The sequence below is a fragment of the Ahaetulla prasina genome, chromosome 5, assembly GCF_028640845.1.
Source record: "Ahaetulla prasina isolate Xishuangbanna chromosome 5, ASM2864084v1, whole genome shotgun sequence".
In the NCBI taxonomy this organism is placed as follows: Eukaryota; Metazoa; Chordata; class Lepidosauria; order Squamata; family Colubridae; genus Ahaetulla; species Ahaetulla prasina.
In genome coordinates, this window is record NC_080543.1 from 123,993,268 (window position 1) to 124,019,185 (window position 25,918).

The window sequence follows — 25,918 nt, forward strand, 5'->3', positions numbered from 1 at the left end:
ATGCATCACTTGCTTTCTTACCACTCTCTTACAGTTTAAGACAATTTGTTTGATCTGCAGTGACATGCTTACATACGCGAGGCACTAAGCAATAGATGTTGTCATCAAATGATAATAGTTATGTAAAGAAGGGAGCAAGGGAGCTGTTGCAAATTGCATGTCTGCCCCATTTCTTATGGAACGGGGTTTAATCCGTTTCACGTTTTCGTATGGAGAGAGAGGCATTTTTCTAGAGTCTTTAATACTTTTAGCCCACAATGTCTTTAGTGCTTCTGAAATTTTGCAAAAGACAGGCAAGAAGGGACTGGAGGCTAAAACATTTGAAGAACGATTGCAGGAATTGGGTAGGACTAGTTCAGTGGGTGGCGAACCTTTTACTCACCGAGTGCCGAACAGGTACGCGCTTTGCGTGCGCATGTGCTATCCATGCTAACACACGGTTCCTCCCGTGCTCTGTGCTTGAAACTGCACCATCTGTGCATGTGCATGTCTTTTGTGCGTGCCCCCCCTGTGCACTGCATGCGCAGTCGCACCATCTGTGAATGTGCGTGGCTTTCACGCAGTTCCCCATGTGCTGCACATGCAATAGCACCATCTGCACATGCACGCAGGTTTCGCACAGCTCCCCCGTGTGCTGTGCGCTCAATCACACCCTATGCACATGTGCATGGTTTTCATGCATGCAATGCATGCGGGCGAACACCATCTACTCATGTGCACGCTGCGCACAAGTACTCTCACATGCATAAGCAAATGTGCGCACACATGCACAGGAGAGCTCCGAAGACCAGGTGGGTCCCCTGAATTGCATGCATGTGCACCGGAGGCCCGAACACAAACTGGGGCACGCACACATGCGCAGCTGCAAATGAGTTGAGTGACAGCTGGAGTTCCTGGGAAAATGGCTTTGCATGCCACCTCGGGCACGCATGCCATAGGTTCACCATCACAGGTTTCGTTTAATGAAAAGAAGGACTAGAGGTGACATGATAGCAGTGTCCCAATATCTCAGGGGCTGCCACAAAGAAGAGGGGGGTCAAACTATTCTCCAAAGCACCTGAGGGCAGGACAAGAAGCAACGGGTGGAAACTAATCAAGGAGAGAAGCAACTTGGAACTAAGGGGAAATTTCCTGACAGTTAGAACAATTAATAAGTGGAACAACTTGCCTCCAGAAGTTGTGAATGCTCCAACACTGGAAAGTTTTAAGAAGATCTTGGATAACCATTTGTCTGAAGTGGTGTAGGGTTTCCTGCCTGAGCAGGGGGTTGGACTAGAAGACCTCCAAGGTCCCTTCCAACTCTGTTATTCTGTTAAAAAAGAGTTGCTACACCCAGAAAAAGAATAAATGACTTTCCCATCAAAGATCAATCCTACATTTCTGATGGATAATAAACCATCAAGGTGATTGAGCAATTTTTTAAATTTGTTCTAACATTGTGGAGTTTTTTTTGTTTGTTTGTTTTTCATAGACTGCCCTCAGGTGTGTGAAGATAGTGCTGTATCCAAATATTACAAACAAGCAAAAAAATGTGTAGTAACGATAATTTAGTAAACCTGTATGCTACTTAACTTTCAGTGACTCTGGGTGGCTTATAACAAACCAAGAAATTACAGTCAAATCAATAAAACGTGAAAGATAAAAGATGTCAAGTGCCATAAATGGAGTTTGAATGTTTTTGTAGTCCCCCCCCCCTAAAAATGAGCTGTTGAAATGAAGCATCTTCATCATGGTCTCTGATTCACAAATGGGAGTTGTATGTCTGGATAATAAGCTCCTGGGATACAGAACAAATCCAGGATGAATCTATGATTGCTACCTAGAAAACAAACCTAAAATAACTTAAATCTTTACTTAAGTTGTGCTGTTGTCTTTTTATACATAGAGGAGCAATTCCTGCTTCCTTAACTATGCATGTAAATCTAGCTGCAGCCTTCACACCAGAGGTGGGTTTCAGCAAGTTCTGACCAGTTCTGGAGAACCGCTAGCGGAAATTTTGAGTAGTTTGGAGAACCAGTAAATACCACCTCTGACTGGCCTTGCCTGCATCTATTCTCTGCCTCCTGAGTCCCAGCTTATCGGGAGGAAATGGAGATTTTGCAGTATCCTTCACCTGCCACGCCCACCAAGCCATGCCACGCCCACTAAGCCACACCACGCCCACCAAATAGTAAAAAAAATTGAATCCCACCACCGCTTCACAGTGAGGTAGAAAAGATCATGGGGATGAGATGATAGAACGACCATACATGAGGTGGAAAGCGGGAATTTCCCCAGCTATTTCTGCCTTTTACAGGATCAGTTTATTTGTATTTTGGAAAACAGAAAGCAATTTGCAAATCCTGCCATTTCTTTTTAAAGGAAGAGACAAAATGCTTGGTCAGTTTTGCTGTAAGTGAATAAACTCGTTTTGTACAAAATTATATGTCTGTACACTAACAGTTGAATATCTAATTCAGTAGTGGGTTGCTACCAGTTCTCCCCAGTTCGCAAGAACCGGTAGTAAACATTTTGAGTAGTTCAGAGAACCGGTAGTAAAAATTCTGCCTGGCCCCGCCCCCAATCTATTGCTGCCTCCCGACTTCCAGCTGATCGGCTAGAAGGAAAAAATCAAGACTCACTTGTCGAAGAAGAGAAAAAAAAACAAGACACCGTCCCTTTAAATTGAGAAGCCAAGAAGCCTCCCAACTGATCAGCTCGCTTCTTAGCCAGGAGATCGCTTGGCTAAGAAGGGGTGGGGAAAACGCTGTCGTTTTAAATTGACAGAGCGGCTAGAAGCTCCTTTCTCAGTTAGCTGAACCACAAATTGGATAAGAGGAGGAATTCTTATATGGTTCAATGTTTTTAAAGTTTTGGGGTTTGTGCAACATGGGCTTTGTGTTTCTAAAAAGGTTTGGGCGATTTCCATTGTGAAGTATCCTATCTTGAATGAGTTTTCTGCCTGCTTGTAAATGGAGCCAAACTTCCGGCTTCCACTTTATATTATCTGTAAGCACCGGTAACTGTTTTCTGCTTACAAAGTTTCCTTTATGCAGCTGGCAGGAATGTGGAATTCCAGGCAGGTTCCTTGCTAGCAGCTTGATTATTCCTTAATTATCTGGGATATTTTATTTGGAAAATGAAGAGGGGGGAGTTTGATTCCTTCCCAGAACAGATTAGTGGGGTGGGGAGGAAATGGGGATTTTGAAGTAACCTTCCCCTGGAGTGGGGAGGGAATGGAGATTTTAGGCTTGCTGTCAAATATCAGCCATAATACTAATGATTGTTTTGAACAATATGCAGGTTATATTACATGAATGGCTATTTTATATGTGAAATTATGACTGAAACCTATATAGGTTCACACTGTCAGGAAGTTTGTCCTTAGTTTTAGGTTGCTTTTTTCTTTGTTGAGTTTCCATCCATTGCTTCTTGTTTTGCCTTCTGGTGCTTTGGAAAATACTTTCCCCCCCTTCTTTCTAGCAGCTCCTTAAAAGACTGTTGCCTATCACACTCTTGGGCAAAGCATGTGAGCCATTTCCTCCTTTCAGTGGTCCATGAAAGTGCATCTATAGCAGAGGTTTCTAACCTTGGCCACTTTAAGATTTTAAGACAGCAAAGCCGGCTGAGGAATTCTGGGAGTTGAAGTCCATAAGTCTTAAAGTGGCCAAGTTTGGAGACCCCTGATCTATAGTATATAGATAATAAAGTTGAAAAAAGGTGAACAACCTTTTTGCAGAAGTATAGATACGTTGAGGCTGGGTGTGACAAGGAATGGCTGGGAGGAGAGGGGCCAGGCGAGGTACCCCTTGACATGAGTGACATTGAGTTGGCCACACCTACCCAGTCATATGCCATCAAGCCACACCCACTGTCACATGACCATCAAGCCACGCCCACAAAATAAGCCATGCCCACAGAACCGGTAGCAAAAAAAATTAGAACCCACCTCTGATCTAATTCAAATAACTGAGAAAATAACCAAGTTTGTCTAGTGTAAACCGTAACATCCAATTTACGAAAGGCCAGGCACCTTTATAAAAATAAAAGTAGTCCCTAAATGAAAAATAACAAAGGCCAATAACATTTATTAGATTATTGTTATGAAGCAAATGCATGGATCCTCTGCTGAGGAATCAGTCTTGTGGTCTTTAAAAGGGATGCTTAGACTGCAGCTTTGTGGAGGGTTGCTTCTGTTTTTTTCTAGAGCTGTGCTGAAGGCAGAGCCCTTGAATTTTAAGAGCCAACTCTCAAGCAAAGATTGAACAGGTTGTTCTCTTGGCTTAGGGCAAAAGAAGAAGATATGCCTTCCAAGCTATTAATGCGTGGAGCCTGAAAAAGAGAAGACTGGGAAAATATGAAGGGGAAAAAAGGAAAAAGGAAAGGAAAGGAAAAGAAAGGAAGAAAGGGAAGGGAAGGAGATAGGGAAGTGAAGGGAATGAAGAAAGGAAAAGAAAAGGAAGGGAAGAAGGAAGGAAAGGGGAGGGGAGGGAAGGGAAGGGAAGGGAAGGGAAGGGAAGGAAAGGAAAGGAAAGGAAAGGAAAACCAAAGAAGAAAAAGAGATAACTATCCTTCTGCTACTGCCCTTTTTTTGATGGTCTAGGGTCTACTCTTTCTTTGCTACCGCTGAAACCCAACTCAATCAACACAAGTCTTCTTGGTTTCCCAACTATCAGTATCCTACTGATCTGCCCTCTTTTCTCCCTCCCACCCTGTAGGACACAGTGAAAAAATGTCCAAAAAAAAAATGAATTTCTATAATGGACAAAGGATGCTTACATTGCAATGCACAGTCATAGAACTCAAGAATAGAAATAGAAAGCTCTCAGCTTCTTAAGGCATGAAACTGAGGAGTGAAACTTCTCATCTATTGGGAAAACTCAAGGATCAAGAATTATGACCTGGGTAGGCTTGGTCATTGGGTGGTTTGGCCAGAACCTTCAGACTCTTCCATCAATAGTCACAAGGCAGAATGAAAGTCAATATTTCCTACTTGAAATTGAACGTCTCAACCCATAATATTTTTGTTCTTTGTTCTTCTTCTACATGTGCTATCAGCTGTCCATCAGAACGGCCTGTCCATGAACCAGATGTTGTTGGGCTTATCTCCAAACGTCTTACCTGGTCCGAAAGAAGGTGACCTGGCCGGCCACGAGGGTGGGCATGACTCCAAAAGAATTCACCTGGAGAAAGGTAGCGTGCGGGTTGAAGTTGATGTTTCATTATATTCCGATTGGAAGCGATGTTTTTCCTCCATTCATATTCTGTTATCATTTGAGTGGTTCACAACCGAGCGACGTTAGCGCAAAGGAGAGAGAGCGAACACTCACTTCCTGCCTCTATCAAAAGATAACATGACTTCTCTTACACGCTCGTGTAGTACATTAATTACGGCAACAATGGAGAAAATAAGTGGCAGGAATTATTCGATTGTGCTGTTATGAATAGGAGAAAACGATTAAAATCTCACAATGAAACTCATACAGGAGAATAGCAGCCCTTATCTTTCCCACTTCTCAGATGCTTGTTCTTTATACGGAAATACAGTACTCAGAAGTGATTTTTTCCATAATTGGGGTGGATCTGAGGTTGATCAAAGAAACAAGTCACTTAAATTCAGCCGGTGTGAGCTAACCGTGGATGGCCCTGTCTTGGGAAAGGAAGAGAAGCTTAAATTGCTTCGCTCCCGCAACTGCTAATAGTGTAAAATGAGACTGGTGGATTTCATCTAATTTATTTTAAATTTAATCAGCCATCCGACAGAAAAATATGTGAACTAGATTAATGTATATTAGGACTTCTGTTGATTATTATGCTACCTTATTTGGTTTGTACTGGTGTGAAATGCTTTTTTTTTTTCTTCTAATGGAAATATTAACCAATGTCTTTCTACGTAGAAAACATTACCGTTGTACAGTTTGAGAGGCTAATTTCATGGTTTTGATATACAGATCCTTTTAAACAACCTCTGTGTGCTAAAAGCAAAATCAAAGAATAGGCTTCCAGCTGAAATGCAACAGCTTGCTAAGCGGTGTAAAGTAAAACCCCCGATAACTAAGTGTTTCAGTGTGGAATTTCTGTAGCAATAAAGAGGGTGTTTTTTTGCGATCTAAGTTAATAGATACAAAAAGAAATAATAATTAAAAAAAAAATCCAGATCTGTCTTGTGCAACTACTGCGAGATATGGGAAGAGAATTAAAATCTGGACACTTTCATTCTGGACAGGTGGCATTTTTAATAAGATTACACTAAAAATTAATGAGAACAACATTTCTTTTATACAAATCATTAATTTTGGTTCATTGCACACACAGCCCGCCATGGCTTCTTGCTTGCTTTCACACACACACACACACACCCTACACACAAGCACTTAAATCCTGCAAAATGGTATCCAGTCGCTGAGTGAGTGATATAAAAGTGACTTGTTTTCATTTTCAGGGAGATGGTTTGGCTTCGGCCCATCTATATTTAAATACAAATGCACGGTCAAGTTAGAATAGACCCCCAGTGAAACAGGATTTCCAATGAAAGTGTTTACTTGGTAACCATTTTTAAAAGTGTTTCAATTAAATCATGTATCTAACATAAGGGAAGGGAAGGGAAGGGAAGCGAAGGGAAGGGAAGCGAAGGGAAGGGAAGGAAAGGGGGAGGAAGCAAGCAAGCAAACTGGGGAAGGGAAGGAAAGAGGGAGGGAGGGAGGGAGGAAGGAAGGAAGGAAGCCTGTGAAGGGAAGGGAACGGAAGGAAAGGAAAGGAAAGGGGGAGGGAGGGAGGGAGGGAGGAGGAGGAGCAAGCAAGCAAGCTGGGGAATGAAAGGAAAGGAAAGGAAAAGAAAGAGGAAGGAAGGAAGGGAGGGAGGGAGGGAGGAAGGAAGGAAGGAAGGAAGGAAGAAAGAAAGAAAGAACGAAAGAAAGAAAGAAAGAAAGAAAGAAAGAGGGAGGGAGGGAGGGAGGGAGGGAGGGAGGGAGGGAGGGAGGAAGCAAGCAAGCAAGCCTGGAAAGGGAAGGGAAGGGAAGGGAAGGGAAGGGAAGGGAAGGGAAGAGGAGAATGGAAATTATTCCCATTCAATCTGCTGTGTGTGTGGTTTTTTCTTTCTTTTCTTAAATGGTTCTTGTTTAGGTCACAAATTTTTTCTGCTCTCAATTGCTACTTCCACCCCCCATGACCTTACCTTCTGAAGTTGTGTTAATACTCAAGGAGGATCTAGATTTATTGGATATTCTGAATTAAACATGTTTTTTTTGTTTTTGTTTTTTTACCATGACTGCATTTATCACAGCTTCTGAGCCAGCCCTGTAACTTTGGGGCCAAAACTTACCTGTTTCACTTAAGAGATATTTGCAGAGATAGTTATTATCTGCTTACAGGTCTGTAGTTCAAATATGCAATTTTGTTTCAGACCGTCTTTAATCTTTCAAAGTCATTAATCATTATTACGGGTGGATAAATTAATGCAAACTAAATAAATGTAGGCATTTGTATTCTCACGGTAGAAAATGCCTTGACTTGTCTATTTAAAAAAAAAAAAAAAAACAGAGACGCAGAGATACATCTTTGAACATTACTCATTAACCATTTATATATTATTCGGTTTCCTCTACATGCACACACACACATACATACGGGATACATTGGAGTTAATCCATCAATTGGAACTCAAATGACTTTTAATAATTACAATTGGGAGGTCCTAGGAAAGCACCATCTCCAGAAAAAGACCTCCTCTTCTGGTTCCCTTTTTAAATTTAATTAATTAAAAATTAATCCAAAGATACACAAGGAGATGCCCTGAAAATGCTCGAAGACAACAGATATGGAAGGCCAGAAGGAGTTGGCAGAAGATATTACTGGTGTTGCAGCCAAATATGAACACAATCTTATTTCTTATAAACAAAGATGGAGCTTTTGCAGGACATGCATTAATCCTTTTCCCTCTGTCCTTCTGAAAAGCAGATATAAGACATAGGACTATGTCTTATGTGGCAATAAAACTATGCCACTATGTGGCAATATGGCAACAGAAGTCACAAGAAGTCACATTCTTTTAAGCTGGCCCTTCTATGAGCAAGCCAGACCCTGAAGGATATTCAAAGGTCTTCATTTTCTTACTTATGCTCATGTGCAATCAATCAAAATAGCAAATGCAATAGACAAGTTTTATAAATAATATGGTCTATATGTTTAGTTAACTTGATAAACTTCAGTACTACTACTCCGCTAGAAGGGAATGGAGTTTGCTCTTTGTTTATATACAGTAGCTTGCCCCATCAGAATTGGTGCAGTAGTTGTTTTCTGCTTGGGAGTACCTTGATTTGATGGTTGTCTATTGATTGTTTGTTTGTCTGGTGTTAATCCCTGCTTATCTGGATATTGATTGCTGACAAGGAGATGTTCTGGTCTTTTTGTTTCCTTTTTAGCTTTTGTTTGTCTCTTTTGAATTGTGTGTAAATGTTGTTTATCTCTATGTGCCTGTTGATGGTTAATTTGTTTCAATACCAAGCTTCCCTGGCATTTTAGATTTCAGTTCCAGTTGAAATTATGATTAAGACTGCCCATGTGTTGTAAAATTAAAGCATTTCTATTATTCCTTCTGACGATTGGTGCATGTTCATGGAGGCGTTCTGCTAGTCTTTTATCTGTTTGTCCTACAAAGTGGCTTTTACAGCCATTAAGGTGTATATTGTTGATCACGCCTATTGTTTCTTCTAGATGAATGTCTGGGAGTGTCGTGGTTTCTAGATGTTGCATTAGAGTGCCCGCTATGCCTGCTGAGAGTGGTGATCCCATGGGTTTTCCTCTGATATGTTGGTATATTTGTCCATTAAACTGAAAACAGGTAGGGAAGTAGAGGTTTGATGAAGTGATTCTTAGTATTTCAATCTTAGTGTATTTGGGAAGGTCAGATGGTTGTTCAGTACTGCTACCATGGACTTTTTCTTTAGCTCTGGTCTCTGCATGTACAGTAAGGAGTACTGTTGTGTCCTCCTCGCCTCCGTCCAAACGATGGCTTAATTAGCCGGCTCTTATCAGCTCTGGCAGCAAAAGAATCAGCATCTGCCAAGAGCCCTCAATAGCTGCCAAGACGCTGGTGAGTCACAACCTTCAGCTCTAATCAATCCGTGGATTTGCCTGATACAAAGAGACACACCAGCTCTTGCTGCCTTTTATATCCTGTGGGGTGTGGCTCCATGACTCAGCACTTCCTAGGCCTGCCCCTCCCCCGTTTCTGTTGTTCCCTTCTCTCCTGCCTACGAAACCTGGGATTGAGCCAAGCCTGATTGCTGTCAGCTGGGTCTGCAGGCGTGGCCTGGGGGGGGGGGGAGAGTCAGGAGAAGGAGGCCTCGTTATCTCTTTCACTTGCCCTGCTTCTGGCTCCTGGAGCTGATCCAGGGAGGCCGGTGCTTCCGAGGTAAGTCCTGACGGCCCTTCTCCCTCACTGTCCAAATCACTTTCTGGCAGCAGGCCCGGCTCCAAGGCACTTTCGGGCATGGGGCCAGGTTCGGGGGCGGGAGCCACAACAAGTACTGTGACATCAAATGAAACCATAATTTCATCTTCTTCTAATATTAGGTCTTTGATTTTCTTAAGTCATTGTACAGGGGAGATGATAGAATATTTGATCCCCTTAATCCAAGATTAAGAGGTATGTTGGGCTTGTCTAACAAAAGAAGTGTGGAAGGAACAAATGGAGAGCAATTCCACTCCCTTCTAACATTGCAAATGTTTCTTAGTGAAATAACAAAATGTCTGCAACCAAATAACCAAGCTAGGAGAGCACTAAGGACTCCACAGTTCAACCTTGAGCTACAGAGATTCTCCATTGTTAGTAAGGTTTACTCTCTTCCATTCCATCCAAAATTCCAGAAGATTATTAATTTATAATCTGTGATACACCTAAGAAGTTAAAAGCAATATGCATATGAATGATTTAAGGACTTGGATGAGTGGAATACAGCTTTTTGCATTCACCAATAAAGCTGTTGACCAGCAAGGCTTTTGCTAAATTCTGTCAAATGGTTTCACTGATGGAAACAACCTTCACTTGTTAGTACACAGTAGCACAAAAGTCAGAAATATTGTAATTTCTCTGTAATGGAATTGTAACCCAAGGTTAGATTGCGGTTAATGGAAGAAAACTTCTGGAATACATTTTACTATATAGAAATTAAATGAGGACCCAAATTATTGGGGGCAATATACTGACTGTAAACTGGTTAGAGAAGGCTGTGAAGCACTGTAAAGTGGTATATAAATCTAAGTGCTATTACTATTTTAGAAGGAGGAGAGAAATAGAAGCAGGAGAGAGAAATGACAGAATGGATAAATGAATGGATAAATACAGTCAACAGCTTCCCAGTCTTTAAAAATGGGAGAATATAAACTGAGGGTGAAAATTGGGAAGTTCTTGGGAAATTAGCCAGTGGTTTATCATAGCAATGTTACATTTGCTCTTATCAGAAGACAATTGAAAAGCGCCTTGGAAAAGTTTCTGATTCGGCAAGATTCATGACCATGGTAGATCATGGCTGCTTAGATTATAAAGTGCTTTAATGTTAAAAGAATTGGTTCCCTCCAGCTCTGGAAGCTGGAAATTAAATAAATGTAAGGATGTATTACAAATCAGGCCCCATAAACAACATCAGAGCTGTGGTGGCGCAGTGGTTAGAATGCAGTACTGCGGGCTACTTCTGCTGACTGCCAGCTGCCTGCAATTGGGCAGTTGGAATCTCACCAGGCTCAAGATTGACTCAGCGTTCCATCCTTCTGAGATCGGTAAAATGAGGACCCAGATTGTTGGGGGCAATACACGGACTCTGTAAACCACTTAGAGAGGGCTGCAGCACTGTGAAGTGGTATATAAGTCTAAGTGCTGTGAAGTGGTATATAAATCTAAGCGCTATTGCTACCAGACCCCATAGATAATAACACAAATTACAGTAAATGTTTGAAATGGTTACCATTCTGAATACTTCCTTAATCATTTTATATATAACTTTTGAATATTCCTATGTACAGTAAGGTTTTGTTTTAAATGAATAACAATTAGAGTATTTGCTTCTATGGAATTAGATACAATAAAAAGCAAGATTGAATTTTATCAGTTTGGATGGTTCTTGATTTATTTTATTTCAGAGCAGACTCAATCCTGGTTAATTATTGGAAAAGTATCTCAAAGGTGCTTTTTCAAAAGGCAACTGGACTATGTGTTGTTGTTTTTTATTTCTCGAGGAAATAGAAGACATTTCACTTCTCATCCAAGAAGCTTCATTAGTTCTAGCTGGATGGTTTCCTTGTCCAGAACTGATGAAGCTTCTTGGATAAGAAGTGAAACATCTTCAAGAGAAAAAAAGAAAGTTTAGTTGCCTTTTGGAAAAAGCTCCTTTGAGACAACCATGACCTGGATGACCGAGAATCTCCAAAGGCACCTTGGAAATCTAGGAAATTATGAGGGCTGTAGACTAGATGGACATTTAAAAAAAAAAATCTGGAAGAGAGGGCAGCAAAGGACATCTGGAGCACTGCTCCAAAATTAGATTCTTGAAGGAGGCCTTACTATGAGCATGTTCATTTTTTGATTTGGCTGCTACTGCAACAGGAATACATTTTTTCAGACCACTAAGTGAATAGTTCTTTGTTGCTGAATAAACTTTAAGGCTGAATAAATTAAATATAAAAAGGACATTAATCTTGGCATAAAAGAACATTTCCCTAAAAGGCCATATATATACAGATCTACAAAAGCAAAGCCATGTGAATCTCTGAGACAATTGGAAAAAAGTCCATTATATAAACTCATGTTCGTCTCTAAGGGCAACTGCCAATATCTATGAAAGATAGGCTTCTATCTTTTGCAACTTTTTTTTTATTTGCATTTATATCCCGCCCTTCTCCAAAGACTCAGGGCGGATTACACAGTGTTAAGCAATAGTCTTCATCCATTTGTATGTTATATACAAAGTCAACTTATTGCTCCCAAGAATCTGGGTCCTCATTTTACCTACCTTAAAAAGGATGGAAGGCTGAGTCAACCTTGGGCCTGGTGGGACTTGAACCTGCAGTAATTGCAAGCAGCTGCTGTTAATAACAGACTGTCTTAGCAGTCTGAGCCACCAGAGGCCCAACTGAGATGCTACCTGATTTCATAGTACGTCATAATACTAATGAGCCATGGTGGCACAGTGGTTAAAATGCAGGTACTGCAGGCTGATTCTTCCCACTGCCAGGAGTTCAATCCTGACAGATTCAAGTCCCACCAGGCCCAAGGTTGACTCAGCCTTCCATCCTTTTTAAGGTAGGTAAAATGAGGCTTCCATGACGGCCTTGGACCTGACCCAAGTAGTTGATGGCCCTACTCACATTGGGGGTGGCACCCTGGACCTGATTTTTCTCTCTGGTCAGTGGTTGAGAGATCTGGACTTAAAGGAAATAGTCACTGAACCTTTGTCATGGTCAGATCACTCTCTTCTTCGCCTGGACTTTCTGACCGCCATTCACCACCGCAGGGAGACGGAGCCGATACGTTGGTTCCGGCCCCAGGCGCCTGATGGACCCGGATGGGTTCCGGACGGAGCTTGGGCCATTTCCTGAGGTCTGGCTCACGGCTCGGCTGAGGAACTTGTTGCGGCCTGGGAACGGGCCGCGGCGGGGCCTTAGACCGTGTCGTGCCTTTGCGACCTCTGACCCGCGCAGGTCCCAACCGCCCTTGGTTCTCCGAGGAGCTGAGAGGATGAAGCGCCGGAGAAGACGCCTAGAGAGTTCCTGGAGGTCTAGCCGCTCGAAGCTGATCGGACACTAGTGAAGTCCTATACTAGGACTTACCTAGTGGCATTGAGGGAAGCGAGGCGTAGCTCGCCTCCTCCCTCATTGCATCGGCAGATAACCGCCCAGCCGCCCTGTTTGGGTGACTCGCTCCCTCCTACACCAGGGGAGCGGGATGACCCGCTGCAGGGACGTGCTGAGGAGTTTAACGGTTATCTATACGATAAAATCGCTCAGCTTCGGGATGGTCTGGACCAAGATTGCGGTGACACGGGTGAGATGCTGAGGGTGGTCTTGGCGATATTGTTTGGGATGAGTTTGACCCTGTGGCTCCGAGGACATGGACAGGTTGTTGGGTAGGCTGAATGCCACCACGTGTTTACTGGACCCGTGCCCCTCCTGGCTGGTGCTGGCCACTCGGGAGGTGACACGAGGCTGGCTCCAGGCGATTACGATTGCTTCTTTGGTGGAGGGCGTCTTCCCGGCCGCCTTGAAAGAGGCGGTGGTGAGGGCCCTCCTTAAGAAGCCTTCCTGACCCGCTGTTTTAGGTAATTATCGTCGGTCTCCAACCCGCGGGCGAAGGTTGTAGAGAGTATGGTGGCATATCAGTTTCCTTGCACCTGGATGAAACTGTCTATCTAGACCTGCTCCAGTCCGGTTTCCGCCCGGTTACAGCACGGAGACGGCTTTGGTCGCGTTGGTGGATGATCTCTGAGGGCCAGGGATAGGGGTTGTTCCTCTGCCCTGGTCCTATTAGACCTCTCAGCGGCTTTCGATACCATCGACCATGGTATCCTGCTGCGCGGTTGGAGGGATTGGGAGTGGGAGGCACCGTTTATCGGTGGTTCTCCTCCTATCTCTCCGACCGTCGCAGTCGGTGTTGACAGGGGCAGAGGTCGGCCCCGAGGCGCCTCACTTGTGGGGTGCCGCGGGGTCGATCCTCTCGCCTTCTGTTTAACATCTACATGAAGCCGCTGGGTGAGATCATCAGTGGTTTGGTGTGAAGTACCAGCTGTATGCGGATGACACCCAGCTGTACTTTTCACACCGGACCACCCCAACGGTTATCAAGTGCTGTCCCGGTGTCTGGAGGCCGACGGGTCTGGATGGGGAGAAACAGGCTCAAGCACAATCCCGCCAAGACAGAGTGGCTGTGGATGCCGGCATCCCGGTACAGTCAGCTAAATCCGCGGCTGACCATCGGTGGCAAGTCATTGGCCCCGATGGAGAGGGTTCGCAACTTAGGCGTCCTCCTGGATGAATGGCTGTCTTTAGAAGATCATTTGACGGCCGTCTCCAGGAGAGCGTTCTACCAGGTTCGCCTGGTACGCCAGTTGCGCCTTTCTGGACCGGGATGCCCTATGCACGGTCACCACGCACTCGTGACGCCTCGCCTGGATTACTGCAATGCTCTCTACATGGGGCTCCTTGAAGGGCATCCGAGGCTGCAGTTAGTCCAGAATGCGGCTGCGCTGGTGATAGATGGAGCCCTCGTGGCTCCCGCATGACACCCATCCTGCGCAGACTGCACTGGCTACCTGTGGCCTTCGGGTGCGCTTCAAGGTTTTGGTGACCACCTTTAAAGCGCCCATGGCATTGGGCCGGGTTATTTACGGGACCGCCTACTGCTACCGAATACCTCTCACCGACCCGTGCGCTCTCATAGAGGGTCTCCTCAGGGTGCCGTCAGCGAGGCAATGTCGCCTGGCGGCGCCCAGGAAGGGCCTTCTGTGGGGCTCCCACCCTCTGGAACGAACTACCCCGGACTTCGTCAGCTGGACCTTCGGACCTTCCGCATGGGCTCAAAACATACCTATTTAATTGTGCAGGACTGAGCTAGATTTTAAATTTATGGGTTTTAACTGGGTTTTATTTTTTATATTTTAAAATACGGGCTTATAGAATAAGTTTTTTTAATTGTTTTTATAGTGTATTTATGTATCTATGTGTTTTTTAAGTGCCTGTAAACCGCCCTGAGTCCTTCGGGAGATAGGGCGGTATATAAATATGATAAATAATAATAATAATAATAATAATAATAATAATAATAATAATAATAATAATAATAATAATAATAATAATAATAATAATAATAATAATAATAATAATAATAATAATAATAATAGATTCAAGGCTGACTCAGCCTTCCATCCTTCCGAGGTCGGTAAAATGAGAACTTGGATTATTGTGGGCAATAGGCTGACTCTGTAAACTGCTTAGAGAGGGCTGTAAAGCACCATGAAGCGGTATATAAGTCTAAGAGCTATTCTGATTCATGAAAATTTTCTAAAGACAGTTTGAGATGAATAGGCATTAAACTATCCTTGTACCCCTAAACTGTTGACCTCCATTTTTTATTCCCTTTGAAGGCTAATCAGCTGATTCTGATTCTGAAGCCATTTTTTATGAAATGTCAAGAAGAAAGCAGAGGAGATGAAAAATCAAGTGAATAGAATTAGAGATCCAGGAATTTCCTCTTTCATTGTGCATTGTAAGGAACTGAACTATAGGACATTTTTATTTTTAATGATTGGTCTCAATAGACCCAACAAGAAAAGCAATAATTTACAGCAAGACCAAAAAAGTCTCAATCAGGTCATGTATATTCACTTAGTTTCCGTTATTGTATATACGGGTAGTCCTCAACGTATGACCACAATTGACTCCGAAATTTATGTTGTTAAGTGAAACATTTGTTCAGTGTGTTTTGCCCCGTTTTATGATCTTTCTTGCCACAGCTGTTAAGTGAAACACTACAATTAATAAATTAGTAATCCAGTTGATAAGTGAATCTGGTTTCCCCATTGACTTTGCTTGTCCCATTGACTTCTCCATTGACTTTGCTTGTCCCATTGACTTTGCTTGTCCCATTTACTTCCCCATTGACTTTGCTTGTCCCGTTGACTTCCCCATTGACTTTGCTTGTCCCATTGACTTCTCCATTGACTTTGCTTGTCCCATTGACTTCCCCATTGACTTTGCTTGTCCCGTTGACTTCCCCGTTGACTTTGCTTGTCCCGTTGACTTCCCCGTTGACTTTGCTTGTCCCGTTGACTTCCCCGTTGACTTTGCTTGTCCCGTTGACTTCCCCGTTGACTTTGCTTGTCCCGTTGACTTCCCCGTTGACTTTGCTTGTCCCGTTGACTTTGCTTGTCCATTGACTTCCATTGACTTTGCTTGTCCTTGACTTTGCTTGTCCCGTTGACTTCCCCGTTGACTTTGCTTGTCCTGTTGACTTCCCCGTTGACTTTGCTTGTCCCGTTGACTTCCCCGTTGACTTTGCTTGTCCCGTTGACTTCCCCATTGACTTTGCTTGTCCCGTTGACTTCCCCATTGACTTTGCTTGTCCCGTTGACTTCCCCATTGACTTTGCTTGTCCCGTTGACTTCTCCATTGACTTTGCTTGTCCCGTTGACTTCCCCATTGACTTTGCTTGTCCCATTGACTTCCCCATTGACTTTGCTTGTCCTGTTGACTTCCCCATTGACTTTGCTTGTCCTGTTGACTTCCCCATTGACTTTGCTTGTCCCATTGACTTTGCTTGTCCCATTGACTTCCCCATTGACTTTGCTTGTCCCATTGACTTCCCCATTGACTTTGCTTGTCCCGTTGACTTCCCCATTGACTTTGCTTGTCCCATTGACTTCTCCATTGACTTTGCTTGTCCCGTTGACTTCCCCATTGACTTTGCTTGTCCCATTGACTTCCCCATTGACTTTGCTTGTCCCGTTGACTTCCCCATTGACTTTGCTTGTCCCATTGACTTCCCCATTGACTTTTCTTGTCCCGTTGACTTCCCCATTGACTTTGCTTGTCCCATTGACTTCCCCATTGACTTTGCTTGTCCCGTTGACTTCCCCATTGACTTTGCTTGTCCCATTGACTTCTCCATTGACTTTGCTTGTCCCGTTGACTTCCCCATTGACTTTGCTTGTCCCATTGACTTCCCCATTGACTTTGCTTGTCCTGTTGACTTCCCCATTGACTTTGCTTGGGACTGTTCTGACCTAGACTTCCTTAGAAAGTATACAACACAATCTTAGTCCTGGCAAACCTCTTTAGTTCATAGGGCTATGAATTATTGTCATTCCCAGTCCGAAAGGCTTCTCGAACAGTCTATCAGGGGAGTGTTTACAAACACTCACCTTATCTCCCTTGGAATGCTGCCAGAGAACTAATTGCCACATGCAGGGCAAGGCCAAACTTAGCACAGAGTCAAACAGAACTTTCTTAGAGCTTTTATCGACCAGATGAACTAATTTCTTCCTGCAAAAGCTCACGTCCCGTTTGCTTCTCTTTTATGTCTTATGGGAAGGGCCAATCATCTCCAAGCCTTACTCCCAAGTCGATCCTGTTTTCTTAATTGTTCCTGTCTTCTGGCAACTCTGCACATATGCACACTAGGAACAAGCTCCCACTGTTCTTTGGTCTCGCTGATGTCAGACTCCGGAAGCAGCAAAGAACTACCAGATGGCCTTGGCCTCCTCTCTGCCTCTGACTCAGAGCCTTCATCTGAGCCTTCCCCAGACTCCAGGACCGGCCTACGTTCCTCCCCAACCTCTTCACTGTCCGAATCTGCTGCCAGTTCTTCTGGCTGCTGGCAGGCCATAACAGGGACACAGCAATGGTCATAAGTAGGAACCAGTTGCCAGTTTTAAATTTTGATCACATGATCATGGAGATGCTGCAAACGTCGTAACTATGAAAAATGGTTATAACTCACTTTTTTTCTCCAGTGCCATGGTAACTTTGAATGGTCACTAAAGGAACTGTTGTAAGTCAAGGACTACCTGAATTTGGATAGTTCCTTTCCACTGTAAAATCCACATCTGCTTTATGCTCCAGCTGAGGTGTTGTTTTTTTTATGCACTAGTTGTGAATGTTCTGCAGCATAGATGTGTGATTACCCTAAGATTGTTTAGAACAGCAGTCACCAACTGGTGGTCTGTGGACCACTGGTGGTCTGTGAGAAAATTTTGGTGGTCCGCAGAAAAATTATTTGCACTTTTTATATTGCACTAAATCAGGGATCCTCAAACTACAGTCCTTGGGCCGGATACGTGCAATGAACGTTTGTGTTGCTATAGAGAGTCTCCTCCTTCAGGGTCTTTTTGTGTGAGTTGGAGAGGGGCAGAAACTTGGGGTCTGCTTCAGCCTCCTGGTTTTGGACAAAGGCTAGAAGGAAGCACCACTGGTGGTGAAGAGCCAGAGGGTCTTGTTCCAGTGGGACTGCCTCATGACCTGGAACTGGCTGACCATCTCAGTCCACTGAGCCTCCAGGTGCCAGTACTTGGCTTTGCACTCCCACAGGTCTTCCATCTGCTTGGAAAGCCTATGCTCCTAGTCCTCAGTGAGGTACTTCTGCTGATCCTCCTTCATAGTCAGATCCAATTTGAACTGAGCCAGCTGTTTTGCTAACTCTTTCTCATGGTGGCTGCTTAGCTCCAACAACTGCTTCCCGTTGGGGCCCTAAGGAGCCTGGAGAGGCGAGGAGTGGCTAGGAGGGGAGAGGTGAGTAGAGGCTGGGGAGGCACCCCTCCACGCGAATGATATTGAGTTGGCCACACCCACCCAGTCACATGACCACCTAGCCACGCCCACCCAGCCGGTCATTAAGCAGATCATATTAGTGGTCCGCAGGATTTAAAATTATGAATTTAGTGGTCCCTGAGGTCCAAAAGGTTGGTGACCTGTTTTAGAAGCGATCTGCTCTATTCAGACTTTCAGGAGAAAGAAGCCCAAGAGATTTTTGTCTTCATTGATTGGATGAAAAGAGCCCAGTGACGGAATCTTGTGAATTGGACAGTAGGAATGCGAAGAATGCAAAAGAGTGTCTTTCATCAGTGGACAAAAGGACTTGTCTCTCTCTCTCTTTTTTTTTAATCAATGGGACAAAAGAAATCCAAGTCTCTTCTTTCCTGTTTCATTGCAGAGTTTGAGCTTTAAAATAAAGAAAAGTCTGTGGGTCACAAAAGAATAGGGAAAGTCCATTGAGATAAGCGTGGGGTTGAATGGCATCTTAGAGCATCAATGTGCATTTGTATTTATGGAGTGTTCACTATTCTGCCCTCTTCCAAATAGAAACCTGTAGCTTAAATCTTGTTCCAAACCTTGAATTGACCACTCATCCACACCACAAAATTTTTAATTCTTTTTCTTTATTTTTTTTATTTATACCACAACACAACAAACACAAAACATGTAACATATATTCCCTTATTACAACTGTTTCGTAGCGATAATCTTCTAATATTTACATTTTCTCCCATTTATAATATTTATATCCTTCTTGTACCGTTATGCCTTATTACTCTATAATTTCTATCGCTCATAATATTAAATTTATACATTTTATACACTATCTTACAGACATTTTAGATTTATAATTTCACCCTTTTCATTATTCTTCACTAATTCTAATCTCCAGCCAGTTATACCATTTAGCCCATATTGCATAATATTCTGTATCTTCCTTTTCTTTAATTTCCTTTGTTAATTTGTCCATCTTGGCACAATCTAAGATTTTCTTTATCAATTCTTCCTCTGTTGGTGTATTTTCTTTTTTCCAATTTTTAATTCTTAATCAGAATAGAGCTGGAAGAGACCTTGGAGGTCTTCTAGTCTAATCCCCTACTCAAGCAGGAGGCCTTATAACATTTCAGACAAGTGACTGTCCAATCTCATCTTAAAAACCTCCAGTGATGAAGCACCAACAACTTCTGAAGGCAAGCAAACTGTAAAAACATTGCTGAAAAGGCATTAAGAGTTGTTTACCTAATCTTGCATAGCTTCTTCTCTGGTAATATTGTACTACTAACTAGAGTATACAAAACATTTGCTAGACCAATTCTTGAATACAGCTCATCTGTCTGGAACCCGCACTGCATATTGGACATTAATACAATTGAGAGATTCCAGAGATATTTCACGAGAAGAGTCCTCCACTCCTCTGCTCGCAATAAAATACCTTATGCCACCAGACTTGAAATTTTGGGCTTAGACAACTTAGAACTAGGCCACCTTCGGTCTGACCTAAGCATAGCTTATAAAATTATCTGCTACTATGTCCTACCTGTCAATGACTACTTCAGCTTCAACCACAACAATACATGAGCGCACAATAGATACATACTTAAGGTAAACCACTCAAAACTGGGTTGAAGAAAATAAGTCTTCAGCAACAGAATGGTCAATGCTTGGAATGCACTACTCGACTCTGTGGTTTCTTCCCCAAACCCCCATAACTTTAACCTTAGACTGTCTACTGTTGACCTCACCCCATTCCTAAGAGGTCTGTAAGGGGCGTGCATAAGCGCACCAGTGTGCCTACCATCCCTGTCCTAATGTCCCTTTTTATTCATATACATTTCATGTATTCATAATCATGTTTATACTTTTATCTGTTATCTTATAAATGATTGAATGAATGAATGAATGAATGAATGCCAGGAACAAGATAGATGCTCTTTGAGGAGGCCTGGGACAAAGCTATGATCCAATAATTATTAGCAATGTTTCAATATTTGAGGGGCTGCCGCAGAGAGGAAGGATCAAGTTCCTTTCAAAGGCATCCGAAGGCCAGACAAGGAACAATGAATGGAAACTGAAGAAAGAGAGATTCAACCTACAAATAAGGAGAAATTTTCTGACAGTGAGAACAATCAACCAATGGAACAGAAGTTGCCTTCAGAAGTTGTGGGAGCTTCATCACTGGAAGCTTTCAAGAAGAGACTGGACTGCCATCTGTCAGAAATGGTGTAGGGTCTCCTGTTTGGGCGGGGGTTGGAATAAATGACCTACAAGGTCCCTTCCAACTCTGTTAATCTGTTAAATATACATATACATACTTGTTGATGGTTGCCTTAAGGTGAAAGAGACGTAACATTCAACCTCTTTCTCAACCTTCCACCAGGCATGGCAGAATACATACAGTACTACTGCATTGCTGTCTGATGCATTAATCCACGAAAAAGTCAACTCAATCTTAACCGTTGGTGACCAACTTTTTTTTAATGCCAGCTCACAGTTCAGAGCATCTTAGTGTAATTAAATGCATTGTCAGAAGATCAATTATCTGCTTTGAGGATGACGATTATTGCAATTGGTCCAACTTTGCATAGAAGGTGAATGGACTTTTCAAACCTTTCAAAGGTTTTTTTTCTTTTGAGTTTTCTTTTTTTTTTTTCCCCTCCCTCTTTCAAATTTTGCCTTTTCCGATTAGAATGTTCATACAGATGCCGCTTGTATGTGATCATCAGATCGTTCCGGACAATATCAATGCAAGTTTTTGAACCTTGGATTGGATTGCTATTGTTATCAGCATCTTCCAGGCCCAACGGAGAATACTGAAAAGTACAATTGTTTTAACCACTGTGAAATTGACATATGAAGCTGAAATTCGAAAGAAGCTTTCATGGGATTTTAAACACTATTTTCTTCCATATGCCATCCCAATTATTATTTAGATATTACATTCCTAATTTACTGTTAAGGTTGATTAGAATTCAAGCCTCTCCAAAGCATTGCACCAAAGGTCTTGGGCTGTGGAAAACATTTTTATAAAATAATCCATTAATGCAGAGGAGTGCAACTAAATTAGTTAGCAATTTGCTGAGCATGAATTAATGAACAGAGCTTCTCCCAGTTCCCAGAGTTGTAATTTTCATAATAACCTCAGACCTTTATTTGGCAGGTTGTTTAGGTTTTTTTTTTTCGTTTGAAGGTTTTCATTAGTCTAATGAGGACTATACAAGGGCAAGCAGTCAGCACAATTTACATGAGGAAGCTATCATAATAAATGAAGCAATTTGAATAACATGCAAGGGTTTATGCAACACGATAAGAAGAGATTGTGGAGTGAGATTCAGAGGTAACCAATACATTAGACCAACTAATAACTGAAGTAATCCCAATAAAAGGCTTAAGCGAAAGGAATGAAATTAATGTTATATACAGAACTGTAATGATATGATCCATGATTCATTAGATTAATAAAAGTGTTCAATTGTTTTTAGTGCTTTCAGCTTTTAGACACTTTAATTAGGATTGCTCACTGGATCCACTTGGCTTAGTTGAGTTGGAGGCTACGGTTGGTTGGTTAGTTTTGTTTGTTTTTAATGGCTTTTTTCTTTTTCATCTTTTTTTCATTTTTTTTTTAATAACCACACCATAGCGGTCATTGAACTAACTCTATTCAGTATGGAAATGCGTTTCAAGACAGTAATGGCTTGCTTCGTATTTATTTATTATTTGCAGCTTGGCCTGGTTGGTTTTAGACACAAGAACAGTTTTTTCCCGAAGGCCTCACTCTGCTAAACAAATAATTCCCACAACACTGTCAAACTATTTATTAAATCTGCACTACTATTAATCTTCTCATAGTTCCCATCACCCATCTCCTCCCACTTATGACTGTATGACTGTAACTTTGTTGCTGACAATCCTTATGATTTATATTGATATTTTGGACCATCAATTGTGTTGTAAATGTTGCACCTTGATGAACGTATCTTTTCTTTTATGTACACTGAGAGCATATGCACCAAGACAAATTCCTTGTGTGTCCAATCACATTTGGCCAATAAAAAATTCTATTCTATTCTATTCTATTCTATTCTATTTTAAGCGGCGTACAAAATCCTGCATATTAAATTGTATTTGTATATCACTTTAGCCATTGCCTGTCCCTTGCGAGAGGAAGGCCTCTTCCGCATGCTATTCCAACAAATACAGTCCTGAGCTTTCTTTTGCCAATTGGGCCCGCAATACTTGCTGAGGTCTTCAATCCATCTTGTTTTAGGTCTCTTTCGCCCTGCCGGAGGCTCAAGGAAAACCTCTGGAGCCCAGGGAGGGCAAAAACACCTCCCCCTCCCATGGTGCAGGAGGCAGACTAGGCCACGCCCACCATGGCCATGCCCACCCAGAAACCGGGCAGAGAACCCCTTGCTAAAATTTTTGAAGCCCACCCCTGTTCTTCTGCGATATTTTTTTTACGTTTCTTGTATTACCAGTGTTCAATTCTTGGCTTCCAAAACCTGTGAATGCTATCTGAAGTGGTTTGTGGAACTCCAAACACTGGTTTAGGAACCTGCTTTAAAAGAAATTTCCACGCCCATGATTTCTTTAGAAATATCACAGTGACATGACAGCAGTGTTCAATATTTGAGGGGCTGCCACAAAGAAGAGGGGGTCGGCCTATTTTCCAAAGTACTTGAAAACAGGACAAGAAGCAGTGGATGGAAAGTAATCAAGGATAGAACCAAGCTAGAACTAAGGAGAAATCTCCTGACAGTTAGAACAATTAATCAGTGGAACAACTTGTCACCAGAAATTGTGGGTGCCCAATCACAGGAGGGTTTTTAAGAAGAGATTTGGACAGCCAATTGTTCAGAATGGTATAGTGTCTCCTGCTTGATGGGACCTTCCTAGGTCCCTTCCACTTCTGTTATTCTCTTCATTAGATGATTTTTCCCTCACTTTCTTTTTATTTATTTATTATTTATTTATTTTTATACGAATAAATATTTTATTTTTCATTCCTTGCCTTCTTCTGGATCTCACAACCAAACTGTATAAGATGCTTTGTTGGCTCTGACTTTGTTGGAAATGAAGACGTTTTTAATGTCACTATGAGAATGTTCCCAGTGTTGTCCAACAGCTGCATTTAGCCTCTCAAAAGCTTTCTAGGGTAGTTTCAAAACAGTCAGCACAACTTATCTTGGGATAAGGGCGAGTGATGTGTCTTACTCATATGCTCTTTTGTCACGCCTCATATACCAAGAAGATAACCAGAACCAACAAGAGCCTTGCCAGTAGCAATTCTGGCCCCTGTAAAGGAAGTTGCTTCTAAATAGCTCCTTAGAAGCATTTTGTGGGGGAATACCGAAAGACTAATGTTTGTCAGACACAGAATATGGACTTCAGAAGAGGCCAACTGAATGTCAAGCTGTAGAAATGCAGTGACAATAACAGATGTGACAGAAATGAAGGAGACTTTCTGAATTCTCCTAATGAACTTTGAAGAGGACAATCATACAAGGCTTAAATCTCCAAATTATTTTCGCTATTATTTTCTCGTCAGCCCTAATTATTCTCTTTTAATGGGCCGGCCGGTGATGGATCGGCAAACAGACTTGCCCTCAGCAAAAGACCGAGAGAAACTTCAAATAAAATTACGAGATGGTTTCGCTCTCAGGCCCTTTGTAGGACAAGAGGGCCAAGATATGACCTCCGCATCTGATGTGCTTTGTATATTGTTATATTTCAGCAACAGTGATGTCATCGTTGCTCCAGGAAAGCTATAGAGATAGCTATACCCATATGTGGACCTTTAGATAGTGCTGATATATAACATGATCAATATCTGCTTTTAATTATAGCAAAGCAGGCGGGTGCTATCTGCAGCCATCATCTTCCGCGTGCGTGCAATATCTTTCCTAAGCATTACGTGACAAAAGGCATTTGTAATTATATTTACTTCTGAAGGATTATGGCTCATAGTTAAACCAAGAGAGGCATCTTGTCATTTTCGGAATCTGTTAAAGGTGACAGAATCTATTTTTCTGCCAACTTGTGAAGACCAGGCAGAGAGCAAATTTGCTGTGGTCAGCTAAGTGTAACCACTGAGCAGGAAAGTGAATTTAATAATGCATTATTGTTCTTCAGTGAAGGTGAACTGTTACAGCGCCTTTGTTACCACGGACTTTGCCTGTGCTTAGCTTTCCAGATGCCGTGCAGATTACCTGATTAAAATCTCTAATGCATGATAAAATATACCAAGTAGGCTTCGGTATTAACATAAACACATCAGGTTTTGGTAGACTACGGCACTAAAGCTAATTGGAAGTATTTACTACTTTGTTATACAATGCATATCACAAATAAGTTGGTGGGGTTTTTTTATGACAGGGAAGGCTAAATGAGAAGAAACTGTAAATTTACAAGATTTGCAGTTACACTGTGATTTTTCAGATAAGGAGAGGAAAAACAGAGCTGGTTTTAGTGGCACACCAAGCTTCTGAATGGAGTATCAGGTCTTTTAGGTTGGTAGCAGGCAGGTGAAAAAAGCATAAATGTTGGTTTGTGGCCAGCTTCTTTCTATCTTGCGTGAAACGCTTCCTTTCCAGTCCTCGTTTGGAGATTGAATCTGATAATAGCTTTTCTAATATGGATTGTTTTTCCATCTTATTTCGGGATACACCATTGCTTGAGACCATAGCTACATTCACATTCAAAAAGACAAACCAAGGAAATGACTTCTGTGGGTTATTCATATCATCCCTGGATCCAGAGCAGGGGTGGTATCACTTACCTTTGTGTTGTTGTTGTTAGTTGCGAAGTTGTGTCCGACCCATCGCAACCCCATGTACGACGTTCCTCCAGGCCTTCCTGTCCTCTACCATCCTCTGGAGTCCATTTAAGCTCACGCTGACTGCTTCAGTGACTCCATCCAGCCACCTCGTTCTCTTTCGTCCCCTTCTTCTTTTGCCCTCAATCTTTCCCAGCATTAGGCTCTTCTCCAGTGAGTCCTTCTTTCTCATTAAGTGGCCAAAGTATTTCAGTTTCATTTTCAGGATCTGGCCTTCTAAGGAGCAGTCAGGGTTGATCTCCTCTAGGACTGACCGGTTTGATCGCCTTGCAGTCCAAGGGACTCGCTGGAGTCTTCTCCAGCACCAGAGTTCAAAGGCCTCAATTCTTTGGCGCTCAGCCTTTCTTATGGTCCAACTTTCACAGCCATTTGCTGATACCTTTCTACCAGTTCTCAAATGTGAGCGCATGCGCCACCTCCGTGCATATGCAGAACCTTCTACGCATGTGCAGAGCATCAAAAGCGGGACGTGATGACATCCGGGCGGGTGGGTGGAGCCTCCTGCAGCTGCCGCTTACAGTTTGCCTGAACCGGGTAGAACCAGCTGAATACCACCACTGATCCAGAGAGTTTTCAGTAACATATCTCCCTATCTACAGTTTCAGGATCCACCAAGACTAGGCATGAACTAAATGGTAGATTCCCAGAGACTTGGATAGAACTAACATTATTGAAATTCAGAACTCAGGACCATCGCAGAGAATGCTAAACACCTCTCTTTCTAAATCTCTTCCTTTTATGTTTCATTTTTTCCCAGCCTGCATCTTTTTTTTTCTTTTTCTTTTCAATGAAATCAGCTTTATTTATTTT

The 25,918-nt window shown here is 42.5% G+C and overlaps 1 protein-coding gene across 1 annotated transcript in view; it reads left to right on the top strand.

The window, feature by feature from the left end:
• The window catches only part of DACH1 (dachshund family transcription factor 1), a 454,001-nt gene that overhangs the window by 320,911 nt on the left and 107,172 nt on the right, over positions 1 to 25,918 (top strand). Inside the window, 1 exon segment of the mRNA XM_058185826.1 lies at positions 5,038 to 5,172. Within this exon segment, the coding sequence (XP_058041809.1) occupies positions 5,038 to 5,172 (135 nt within the window).